This window comes from Aplysia californica, unplaced genomic scaffold, assembly GCF_000002075.1.
Source record: "Aplysia californica isolate F4 #8 unplaced genomic scaffold, AplCal3.0 scaffold00628, whole genome shotgun sequence".
Taxonomy (NCBI): domain Eukaryota; kingdom Metazoa; phylum Mollusca; class Gastropoda; order Aplysiida; family Aplysiidae; genus Aplysia; species Aplysia californica.
This window is the reverse complement of record NW_004797898.1, coordinates 259,353-272,684: the sequence shown is the minus strand read 5'-3', so window position 1 is coordinate 272,684 and position 13,332 is coordinate 259,353. Positions and strand designations below refer to the sequence as shown.

Here is a 13,332-nt window from a genome sequence, read left to right as displayed (position 1 = left end):
ATTTGAACACGACGTCTCCGAAAAGTTGTTCTACAGATCGGCGTATAAATAATTTAATATAGAGACATTATTTGGGGATTATAGACATACATTTTTTTCGATCACCCTGTTATATCATATTAGCGAGAGAGAGAGAGAGAGAGAGAGAGAGAGAGAGAGAGAGAGAGAGAACACTTACCAAAAAAAAAAAAAAAAGAATTAAGAAAAAAGAGAGAGAGAGAGAGAAAAGACTGAGTGACATAAACTCACATTGCACACGTATGGAGAACGTCCTGATCTTCCTCTCTTGACTCATGGAATTGGTGGCCCAACACTCGTACTTCCCAGCATCCTCTGGTTGCAGATTTGTGATCTCCAGCTCCTGGGCAAAACTTTTGAGCTTCGCTCGGTCCGACATGGTTTTGTTGTCTGTCCGCTCCCAGTGGACATCAGGTGTGGGGCTGGGGGAGCAAAAGTTGTAAGTGTCTTAATCTCTTCCATCTAGGTTTTTCCACTTTTCTCATAAGTAATCGAGAAATGATACGGACAAAATTTTTAATGAAAAAGGTCAGCCTTTAAGGTATAAATATTGTACATCATTGTAAAGGTAATTACATTATCTTTACTGTGACATGTAAGTCTTTAGCTTATGCTATCTCATTTGCATGCTGTGACCTAATTTCCTGTAACTATAAAAAGAAATGCTTATGATTTCTCTTTCCAGCAAACCAAATGAAAAAAAAATAATAGCATGAGATTGGCTCTGAAGTAAAATTGTAAAGCTGCATTTACGTTTAAAAAAAAAATGAAGGCAATATAGATGTTTGACAGGAAAGAAGGAGCAAAACCACACCACAGCACCCACCATAACCCTATCAGAGCAGAGCGGCACAAATTGATTCAACTTTGACAACTAGTAACTCAAAGCGAGATGATGTCTCCACTTACTTGCCACCAAAGATGCACTTGACATTGAAGGTGTCCCCTGCCAGACCAAACCTGTCATTCTGATCAGCCCAAAGGTACTCTACAGTCCGATACTCCATACCTGAGGATACCAATAATCATTTCTGTAAATATTTTACGCTCCCATCATCATTATAAGGATCATTAAAAGAAGGGAAAAAGAAAATAGACAAACTGAAAACAAATATTATGTGAGGAATCCACGTGGGAAAACAGGAAGGGTCACAAAATTCGACAAAATATTGTCATTGTAGATGAAAAGAAACGCTGAAATGCACTTTACTTTCGCAACACTGTCTTAAAATGCTCATACATTCAACAGCAACTAGTAAAAATAGTAAGTCAGCAATGTAACAGAAATAAAGATGTTAGTCTACAAGCTTTAACATTTGATTTTCTCAAGATTTACATGTTGTGACCACGCCTACTTTTCATGTGTTAATACATAAAAAAAAAAAAAGAAACAGCTTGCTGAAGCTGACAAACACTGAGTTCATGGTGCATCTCTCTCTATCTCCTTAAGGCTGTCTATCTATTTGTTTATCTTCTCCAGCCCTATGTCTTTATATCATCCCTTGTATATTCATTGCTCATCACTAAGCCTCTCCTCTCTTGCCGCCCCCCTCCCTTCTCTCTTTTTCTTTCTTTCTCTCACTTTAGTCAGACTGTAAGTTATCGATCAAAAGTACATTTATCCAGCATCCGCGTAATATTGATTTGTCAAATGTTTGGAGAAAAAAAGAGCTCACAGAGCACAGACTTACGCCCTTGAGGTATCATATAGTGCAGCGGTCCTGGTGAGTTGTCTCTCATGATGCTGTTGGAAGCCACGCAGGCATACGGTTGGCCATCTTTGTCATCCCCAGGTTCCACATGAGCAAATCTTAGCCGATCTGAAAAGAAAGACATAAAATATGTCACGGCACACCGGCAGTGGAATTTTAGTTGTAGCAGGGGGGGGGGAGGGGTGTTCCCCGCCGGGCGCCTTATCACCCGGGGTCACGGGGGTCAGCTCCCTGTCGCTGCTCTGTCTGTGCTGACTTGATTTTTGGTACTTTTCAACGTACAGTTTTAGGTGTATCCTTGTATTTACGGTAATTATCATTTAATGCACCCAAAGCACGCATTTCTGCTCCTGACACCCAAAAAAGAACGGACATTGTACTGGTCTGGTTATTTCCTTAGACGTGCTGAAGTCGGCAATGCTAAATTGTAAAAATTTTTGGACAAGTGTGAATGAAAAAAATCAATAAAAAAAAAAACCCGGCACGACAAAAACTGTCGAACTTTTGGAACATGAACAACATAACACTGGTGCAGATACTCAGAAAAGATGGTGTCTGCGCATATAATAGGAAGCTGTAATTCTGCAACTTTATCCATCTGTCACACTATTCGCTATGAAGTAATTCCTCCAAATACAACTTTATGTATCTAATTTAATCGTGAATATTCGCATATTTTTTCTAAAGTTTATCAAAATTACCCTGAAGTCTCTCTATGAAAAAGTACAAACCGATTTTAGAGCCAGAATACATCTACAATGTCATACTCAAACAGTGTCTGTAACACTCCATAAATTCCTTATTTTTTTGGAAATGTTAAGTGTTAAGTCTAGGTTTTGTAAGTTGACTAAATAACAGGGATGAATTCTCCTAATTGTATTACAAGAATAGTTTCTAGCTTTCCAGTGACGCTGAATAAGCACCAGACTTTTCCAGTTTTATTTTCGTTCCTATGACCATTTGCAATAACTGACAATGTTTTGATTTCTTACATTCATAAGTATCTGCGCATATGTCCGACACACAAACTAAGAATGAAAGTGTTAGCTGTCATTATTTTTACTCCTTACAAGAAGTTCATCTCTACCCAGGTATTAACACAGTTTTGTGTTTTTAAAAAATCGCACAATATATCTTTCTTAGTTGTATGCAGGCTACCACGGACACAGCATGATTCATGTACAAACACAGAGTAACTTTCTCTTGTTTAATGGTAGAACAAGAGCTAACACTGAGTGTCTTTAGTTAAAAAATGCAGATGTGCATCTTTCTTCTCTTACAACTTGACTATTACTACTAGCTCAGATTAAAGATTTTTCATGGTAAAAGACACGATATTCGTAGTCAGTGTAACACATATTTTGGAGAGATCTGTCATGCCATTTTAAAATAAACAATCATTTGTTCATAAGTATGTAACTAAAACAGGACAAATTGGGCACTCTACAAACGCTTGTCAAGAATAAAAACTAAGGCACAGAAATTAACCGTTCAAGACATTGAGCTTTTTTGTACATCCGCGTAATGGTATGCTGTCTGGAATGGGGAAGAAGTTATATCGTTTCAAACGTAGACAAAAATGCAAACTTCTTAACTGGCAAAGTTGCTTCAGGGCTCATTAACCCTGTGACCCCGAGCCGGGGAGCTCCGGCGGGCTGCTGAGTCCCGATTTGAACAAACAAGGAGACAAAACATATTTGTCGGCCAGTAGTTAAAATATACTAAGCCCAAAAATTAATTCATAATTCCATAAATTCTTTAAGTTAAAAATCATGAACACCAGGCCCCGTCATCCTGAATTCTACCTAGGCATAAAATAAATCGGAGGTCTAAAAGTGACGAGAAGATTGTGACACCAAAATCGTATAATACATAATGATATCTTAGCTTTCTTTACCGTAGGTTGATTTTTTTTCCCAAAACTATTTACATGAATTTTTTTCTATACTTACACCTGTTACTGCTTGTGTCAGGGCATACATGTACTTTTACATTAATATAGATATCTACACCATTTCATGTCAAAGTGATGTTCATGGAAGCCCTTGTACTGCATGTATTTTAATGCCATTGTAAGCTTGTAATATGTCTTGTAAAGTGCACTGAGCATTGTAAATCATGGAAATGCACAATATAAATGTCATGTACTATTATCATCAGTATTATTACCAGTCCAAGCAAACGCAGGTATCTCTTACTTTCTTCAACAAAACAGAGGTACTTAATTGAGATAACACTAGGTATAACACCCTCCCACCCCCTCACACACACAAAGAGCAACCGAGGGAACAGTTATTTCCATTTCCAATCAACTGAGATATGAGCATGGTTTACTCCTCAAGCAAAATGAGTAGAATAATCACAGGTATAAAACACAACCCACAAGCATAGAAAGTGTAGGACTCACATTCTCGATCCATCGAGACACGTGCATCGTAGTTGAGCACCTCCATGCCCCCAATCTTGAGCTTGGTGACCCAGAACACGGCAGGGGGCGGCACGCTCTCAGGAGGCACACAGTTCAGCATGTACGGCTGGCCCAGGCGAGGGTAGTGATTGCGAGGCTTGGCGTAATCAAACTTGCCCAACCGGGCCTGCCTCAGGTTGACGGTGACGGAGACGGAGATGCCAAAGTCGTTGCGAGCGAAGCACTGGTAGATGCCCTCATCCTTGTCCTCTGGCCGGTTGATGACCAACGTGCCGGCCCCGGGGAGCTGGACAATACGCACGTCATTGCCACTTGGGTTGAAATCAATCTCGTTCCTCTTCCAGAAGTAGCTAGAACAAAAAGACAAAAGTTTGGTGGAGTCTGTGGTCTAGTGGTTAAGCTCTTGAACTATTCACTATAAGGTTGTGGGTTTGAATCAAGGCGATTCTGTTATAATAGGGTTCCATTTTTTACAGGTTTCTCTTGACCCAATTCACCCTGCGTTGCCGCAGCAGGGCACTTGTGTCCACCTGGCTGGCCGCGAGCCACTGAAAAACCGGTCTGAACTCGACACACTAAACTTAGACACGGATTGTGCCCTAACTATTTAAACCATCAATATGAAATTTTGCTTAGATTTTACTTAAAATGTTCTTTTAATATTATTAGAGAGAAAGATGAAGGAAAGGGCAGGGAAAACAATATATTCTTCGTCCGACTGCGACTCGTCGGCACTTGATTTAGCCATAGAGCAACTTATAGTAAATCTATGGTCTAGATCAAGCTTTTCTTCAAAGTTTTCAAAGCCCTAAAATCAATCCGATCGCCCTGTCTACTTTCACTTTCTTTGCCGCTTATGCGTAAAACAAAACTAAAAACATGGTCCATGTATTTCAACAAACACAAAAATATCTGTGGCACTGCTGTTTTTTTTGTGACTATTTTTTTCTTCTTCTCGTCCATGAAGATTTCAGCACTCGCTTTCTTGCCATGATATGCGGTGACATTAAAACAACAAAACTAGCTCGAACTTATTGACGAAAAACTAGATTGAAACAAGCTTGCAATAGTTTTTACAAGCTACAAATGACCTATTATTTTCAATAGTAACCTGGATAAGTAGTTCAGATTCGATTTTGTGGATTGGTATTTTGATACGACTATTCTCGTAGCTCGTGGACGGAAGTGCGTGCATGGCAGCTACGAATATATTTGTAGCTCGGGTGCAATGGGTTCAGGAAGGCTCAACTGTACATGCAATTAAAAATGTGTATTTTCACGTCATTTACATTAAGTCACACAAATATGTGAAACCAGGCGCTTGTTACAATAATGTAATCAAGGAAATCTCCATTTTTGTGACCGTTGGGCAGTTTTTTTTTAAATTTTCTTTTTTTCACTGAATACCTTCTATGTCAACTTAAGAACACATTTCTATGTGGATTTTTCTGAAAAACGTATATTTGTACTTTCCAAGGACACTCAAGCTTTGGAAGTCACCGAATTTGGCAGCCATTTTCTCCCTAATCTTACCTTCAACACAAGGCTAACCCCACCTCCTACAATTGCAAATATCTTGCCTTCTGTGTTAGATAGATGTGTATTTTTTTCGGCAAATGCAAAATAAATGAACAAGCTTTAAGATGGTACTAACAACTTCATATGCCCCCAAACTGACGAGCACCTGATTCTACTGTGTCGTGACACTTATTGCAAATAAACCAGTGTATCTTCACATCACATACGATAACTTGCATATGACAGGTTGGAAATGGAATTCAAAATGGAAAAAATGATTTTATGCAAATGCCATCAGGATTCTTCTATAACCCCCCCCCCCCCCCCCAAAAAAAAAAAATTAATAAAAATTGGAGGGCTCTGGTATTATCAGAGTACTTGGCAGGTCTTTAGAGGAAAAGAGCTAGACAGGCAAACAGAAAGAACAGACAGAAAGAAAAGAAGTAAGATGTCCCAGTATCTACTCTAGAGACACCCTGAAACATTCATCAAACTGAAGTTCCTTTTTTGAGTACAAGTAAAAAAGAAGCACATTGACATTATAACAGTCATTAAGTGTTGGGAAAAAGCGAGAAACACACCCAGAGAGACCATATGGCATTCATGAAAGGAAGTATCTTTGTGAGTTTACCTTAAGAGTTCAACACATACACTCAAACACAGGTTCACCAACACACATAGACTCACCCCGGTTTGGGTTCTCCAGTTGCCTTGCATGGCATCTGTACTGTCTCATAAGCCTTGTAGTAAATGTTTTTAGTAGGCTGGAGGAAGATAGCTGGTGGACGCGACACTGGAGCAGAAAACAGACACAGCCGTCAAATTCGAACGTTGACAAACCGAGAAGCACATTGACACAGCAGCAATCATTTCATTGAATATGAAGGAGTAAAAAGTGCAATAGACATAAAGAAACAAAAAGGAGGGAAAGAAAAGAAGTAGGACTTATCAGTGGTGCCCTTTAACCACTCACATCGGAGGAACCAGTTTCTTGTTAACATTAAAAAAAAAAGCACTATGAGAGCCTACGGATTTGAAAAAGCAAAAAAAGCCACAAAAACACAGCACTTTTATACTATTTATAGTGCATGTTGACACATAATTTTTTTTATCAAGGACCGCAAATTGACCTCAAGAAAATACATAATAGAACCAAAAAAGAAATTAAAAAGAAAAAAATATTAAATCTTTCATTCACATGTGACACAGTTAGAATCTGACACCATCTATTTCATGGTTACAAGTTGGAAAACTAAAAGTATACTGTTCAGGGCAGAAGATGGGCCACCTTCAAAGTAGCTTTTTTTTCCAGGAAAAGCAACCAACTGTTTGGGATCTATCATTCAAAGATCACTTCAACTCAAATATCATGATGGTCTTTCATTAAATGCATTTCCATCCTATGAATGTTTACATATATATTTATTGAGAAATGTATTTGACTCTGCTTTACAATCTACTAAAACCACAAACTCTCTGAATCACAAGTAGGACAACAAGAACCATAGCCCAGTCTTGTATTTGTGTGTAAAATCATAACTGTCTGTGAGGAAAAGCAATAACCTGGTTTTACAGATGGAATACAACAAGAACCACAAACTTATTGTATAATTATAATTGGGAAACTATGATCTCCCAACTCATTTTTCATGTCACAGACACAATAAATTTGTTACTTCACAAATAGAAGTTAGGTTTCACAGAAGAAGATCCATACAACATTGGTAATTATAAAGTGCAGATAACAAGCTAAATAGAGACAGACAGGTAGTCTAAATAAGGACATATCAGGAGAGAAAAGAAACGTACGGCCTACTGGTGGAGCCAGCCCTCCCAAGTATATGCATACACTTACCTGCCAAAGCAGTGACCACCAGCACTGACACACTGAACACACTCCTTAACATTCTTGTCTTTAGCATCTGAAGGGAAAAAAAACCACACAAAGATATTAGAATACTTAGTTTAAATTGTCCAAGATGGCCACTCAATAGTTGAGGAGAAAAGTGGTTGTCTGAGACAGGAGTAATTCTTGGACACTGTCATTATGATACACTTTCAAAAGTGCAAGGGGGAAATAGGAAGTGGTCATTTGAACAGGCAATTGTAATTGTGTTTGGACAAGTAGTCGTTAGAATCCATTCAATAATCTTGCATGACAGCCCTTGAAACAGACCTACACATTGATAAAAAGAGGAAAGACCTTCCAAATTAACATCAAACCAGACTCTCCCTTCACAATTCCCAAAGAACCATAGCTGAAAAAATCCTCAACTTGGACTCAACTAGGAACACCCACACCATAGCCCAGAATGCCTATCCATTCACTGCTTCTGAAAAAACAATTTAAAAATCCAATAAAAACAAGTTATAAGCCAAGCCACACAATGGGACATGGTATACACCTCTTGATAAAAAATTGCAAACATACGAAACACTTAAGACCCTCTGTGGGCTGTATGTAGCAACTTATTGAAAACTAACAGCACTTTTATAATTAAAATGATATAATTCTAGTTCCATCTTGGTATATTCTAAATTTCTTGAACTCAAATATGTGGTAACTTTAGATACCGATACCATTACTTGCTTCCATGGTGATCTCCCAAAGCTTTGGTGTTGTTTGGGACAGTCTCTGACTCGGGTGCCATCTTGACTACCCGCCCCCCCTCCCCTCCCAACCTAGATGAAAGTTTGTTTGATGTCTCCTGACAGCTCTCACTGAAGATGTTCTACACACAAGCAATTTCCAAATTCTAAATAAAAGATCACAGGTGTAACACGACAATAACAAACACAACAAAGGAGGAACGATAAAAATAAGGGGATAGATGTGTGACAGGAAAGAATTAACTCTTTCCGGACGTAGTTTTTTAACATGTGGCTTGATTTGGCTACACAGGTGATGTACAAAATAACTTCATATAAACATGCTGTTGTTGTTGTTTTCAAGTCCCTTTAGCTGCGAGCATTTCGCTCTTGGCAGCGCAATGCCTCTCTCAAGTAACCACATGTCCCATATAAACATAACCATCACTCAAAAACTAACATATATATCAAATTGAAAAAAATTGAATGAAGAATACATCCCAACATGAAACAAGGATTAATTTTGAACATAAAAAAATGCATTACAGGGGTTAGAAATTGCGATGGTGATGAGAAAAATAAATTTTGACGGAAAAAATTACATTCACCAAACATGTGAAAGCAAGTCAGCATTGCTATCTTATCATATACTGGCAAAGGGCATAATCCATAAATTTCTGAATGCGCAGCTTTTTATTTGAAAGCAATAATATTCCAATTTTTGTTTGAGTTTATGATATTTATGTACAGAGTCCAGTTATATTGTTTTGTTGATGCAAGACCGCAAGAACTAATTCACTCGTTTTTCCCAAAACCCACCCTTTGACAAAGTGAAACTAGATGTTTTCGTTTCCTATCCTTTTCAAGTTTTCAATAACAATATTAGTAATTAAAAATGATGGATCATGTTAAAACGAAACAATACTGAGGCACCCTATCACAGACGATATATCGGCGATATGTCCTCAAAGGGTGTGGACTCGCGCCGATATATCCGGAAAGAGTTAAGAGCAAATGACAACAGAGCTGCAGCTGTGATCTGTGATCACTTTTTCGAAGTGACTATTTCTCCGAACGCTCGGAAAAATAAAGTTGACCTCCATTTCTCCGAACGGTTTCCGTTCTCAAGATTAAAAAAAAAAATTTGAGACTATTTCAGCATCATCTTTATTCTGCCATTCTGAAAAGACTGTGAGCTAGCATTTCTTTAGTTACATTTTATCAACACTGGCCCTTTTAAGAAAACAGAATAAACTTGAAAGCTTTATGCGCATGCTGTGTGTATTAATTTGAGATTTTTAAATGTCTGAATATTCAGATACTTCAATTGTGGTTAGGGCAAGTACGTTCCCGGAATATACTTCATTTGAAAATGCCTTCAAATAAAAGATACTGCGAGAAAACAAGACTGCTCGACCTAAAGCAAAAACTAAAATCCTTCATGTAAACCAAAAAAAAAATCCTTTCACGACCCCCCCCCTCCCCAACCCGTTCGCACCTTAGATCTAGTCTATAGTATAGTCTATACACACACACGGGCCACTCCATTCGCAAACAACCAACAAATCTCGAGAATGAAAACCGTTCAGAGAAATAAGAGTTCAAGTTTATTTTCCTGAGCGTTCGGAAAAATAGAGCCGGCCTAAATTGTATTATATTAATTTTTATATAGATCTAGATATCTAGATCTATCCATTTTTAGAGTAAATGACTAGATCTACTTCTTCCAGTTTTAATTGTGGAAGGCCTTTAATTGTAGCAGTGCAGAAGAGGGGACATTGGGATATGGAATCCTTGGCCTTGGGATATACTGTATATATTTAGCTAGGTGTTACACTACACCTGAGAGAACCGATGACACAGAAACAACTGAGTTACATAGCCATCATGATAATGATAGTGCGTAGATCTACACTATCATAGTAATCGTCGCAGTATTTTTATAACAGATACTTTCGCCTGGAGTCCTGTCATGATCAGACAGCAGACTGAGCAGTGTCACTTTTCATCGTCTCATGAGCCTGTGACCTGTGAAGCTGCAGAGTAGTCTGCCCCCCCCAAACAAAAAACAAAACAAAACAAAAACAAACCAAATCAACAAAAGTCCACAGACGAGTCTATACTTCTCTAAAGTCTAGAATTATATCACTAAGCGCTTATATATCTTTCCGCCATCTTCCCGGAAGAGTTTTGTCATTCAATTCAAATCTAAGACCTGGGATCGAACTAAATGGTCACCACTCATAGCCATAACTGATTCTTCTCACAACTAGATCTAGATGCCATATCAGATATGAAACAAAACAGACATTAATCTATGGAATAAAAGAGAAGAAATGGGCTTCTGGGAAAGTTTCTGAACACAAACACACCAACCACACATATAATAACATTTACCTGCAGGTCGCCATTTCCTTGGCGTTACTAAAATAGGTCAAAGCGGAAGCGATTTTGTGAGGTTGACACCTGCGCGGCGCGGTGACACACCTGGATGGAGCAAAAAGTTGACGATAGATATAACACACAAACAGGAAACGAAATAATTGAATTTTGCGGAAGTTTCACGCCAAACCAAACACAAATGGTAAATGAAAGTAGATCTAATCTAGATCAAGATCTAGATATAGTTGGGTTTTTTTGTTTTAAAAAAAAAAAATTCTAATACGAGCCCGAGGGCTTATACGGGGTGCCTATTACTCAAGAACAAGGTTTTTTTGGTTTTTTTTCGTGTAGGCTGGATCTTCAAAGAACATAATTATTGTTAAGACACAGGTGATTGCTTCAAAATAATAGGTCTACACACGCACGCACGCACACACACACACACACACACACACACACACACACACACACACACACACACACACACACATAAACACACCAAAATATGTGTGAACATAATTATACCCAGAGAGAGAGAGAGAGAGAGGGGGGGAGAGGGAGAGGGAGAGAGAGAGAGACAGAGAGAGGGAGGGAGAGGGAGAGAGGGAGAGAGAGAGAGAGAGAGAGAGAGGGGGGGGGGGTGAGAAAGAGATAGATATAGGAGAGAGGACGAGAGAGAGACAGGCACACAGAGAGGAAGAGAGAGAGAGAGAGAAAGGACACACACACACACACATACACGCACGCACACACACACGCACACACAAACACGCACACAAACACGCACACAAACACACACACAAACACGCACACACACACACACACACACACACACACACACACACACACACACAAACATACACACGTATACACACGCACGCACACACAAATACACACATACATACACACATACATACACACATACAAACGCGCGTTCACTTCCATTCATACACACTAACTACTATCTCTCGGGGGGCTCTCATGGCCTAGAGGTTAGAGGTGTTCGCCTGTTATTCAATAGATTCCGGGTTCGTATCCGATCCCCCCCCCCCTGAATTTTCTTCTTTTGCATCCATTCCTGTTCTCTAACAATATTCTGCCGTCTGCTTTCGTCTCCACCTTTAGCCCCCACACCATCAGCTCCTTTGACCCCTCCCCTGGGCTCCTGACTCTTTCTGTAGCCTTTCTACTACTTCTCCTTGGCTCCTTTTCACTGCTGTCTTTCTGCCACACACCTGGTCATATGGTGTGTAAGGTCTACACCTAACCTTCTCGGACAAAGGCAAAACTCTAGGAGATATCGTCTGCAAGTTGCGCAAATTAAAGATCCCTTGGTGGTCCAAAATCGATATAAGAGCAGGCTTCGGCCGCCACCAGGGCAAAATTCAAAATTTCCTACCGACTGAAAAATGTTTGGTGTGTCCCGCGCGCTCACAAGATCTTATGCAGTTACTTCCACTTACCCAAAAAAGCAACAACCAACAAACAACAACAACAACAACAACAACAACAACATCAACAACAACAATAACAACAACAAAAACCCCAACAACCCCCAACACCCCAACCAAAAACAACAACAACAACAAAACAACAACAACAACAGCAACAACAAAACAAAACAACAACAACAACAACAACAAAACAACAACAACAACAACAACAACAACAACAGCAACAACAAAAACAAAACAACAACAACAACCCCCCCCCCCCACTCTCTCAAACATCCTCTCTTCTACACACATCTGTGCTCGTAAATATGCGTGTACTCCAGTTGCACTCACAGGTTCACAGTCACACGCATAATATAAATTAAATGAACAATTTTTGGTAACAATACTAGCGTTAAGCTAGATACAGAGAGAGAGAGAGAGAGAGAGAGAGAGAGAGAGAGAGAGAGAGAGAGAGATAGAGAGAGAGAGAGAGAGAGAGAGAGAGAGAGAGAGAGAGAGAGAGAGAGAGAGAGCAAGCAATGCGGGGATAGGAGGAGGGGTAAGGGGGTGGGGGGTGTGAAGATTAATAAATTATGATACAACATTGCGATTCTATTCAGGGGACACAACAAAGGATAAAAGAAGTTAAAATTGTAATACATGAGTTTGTTCCCTTGATATCGCGACCGTGTTGCATCCATGCCATCTCTAAGATAATTTTCATTATTAATAATAATATTATGTTAGAAGACAAAATCTTCGTTCTTTTCCAATTTTGGTCTGCTCGAGTAGTAAACATCTTTTGACTATTAAAAAAGTGTGATTGAATGAAAACAGGCAAACATTCTCCAAGAGGGCATAATATGTTGGACATAATAATATTATGAACTTAGAATTCCCCACTAGCCAGCCACACCTGAAGTTAATAGGCCTATAAGTATTCTTTTCCGAGAAACATTCAATTTGTCCAGCAGGATTATCTAATTTCCATTCCATATTGTTGGCAAAGACCAGAAAGCAAAATTTTCACGAGAGATTAAAAAAAAAAAAGTTTCATTATTTTAATCAACAATTTTACATACTTTATGTATCTTTTCTGGACTTCTTCAACTTTTAGAATTTTAATTTCGATACAGTATATATTAAGCAAATGTAACCAGAAATACAGATTAAAAAAATGCATTAAAGTAAAAGTCATAATTTGAGGTTTAGTAAGCTACATTTTAACAGGCAGCCGACGATATGTCTT

At 38.9% G+C, this 13,332-nt stretch overlaps 1 protein-coding gene across 3 annotated transcripts in view; it reads right to left on the bottom strand.

The window, feature by feature from the left end:
- The window catches only part of LOC101855748 (neuroglian), a gene marked incomplete at its 3' end in the record, with an annotated part of 31,888 nt that extends 21,146 nt beyond the window's left edge, over window positions 1–10,742 (bottom strand). The window contains 7 exon segments of one of the 3 annotated variants that reach the window (XM_013087714.2): window positions 353–440; window positions 928–1,027; window positions 1,710–1,838; window positions 4,138–4,508; window positions 6,364–6,469; window positions 7,532–7,598; window positions 10,663–10,742. In XM_013087714.2, coding sequence (XP_012943168.1) covers window positions 353–440; window positions 928–1,027; window positions 1,710–1,838; window positions 4,138–4,508; window positions 6,364–6,469; window positions 7,532–7,598 — 861 coding nt within the window. 3 annotated transcript variants of the gene reach the window in all.
- Between the last annotated feature and the right edge of the window lie 2,590 nt (window positions 10,743–13,332).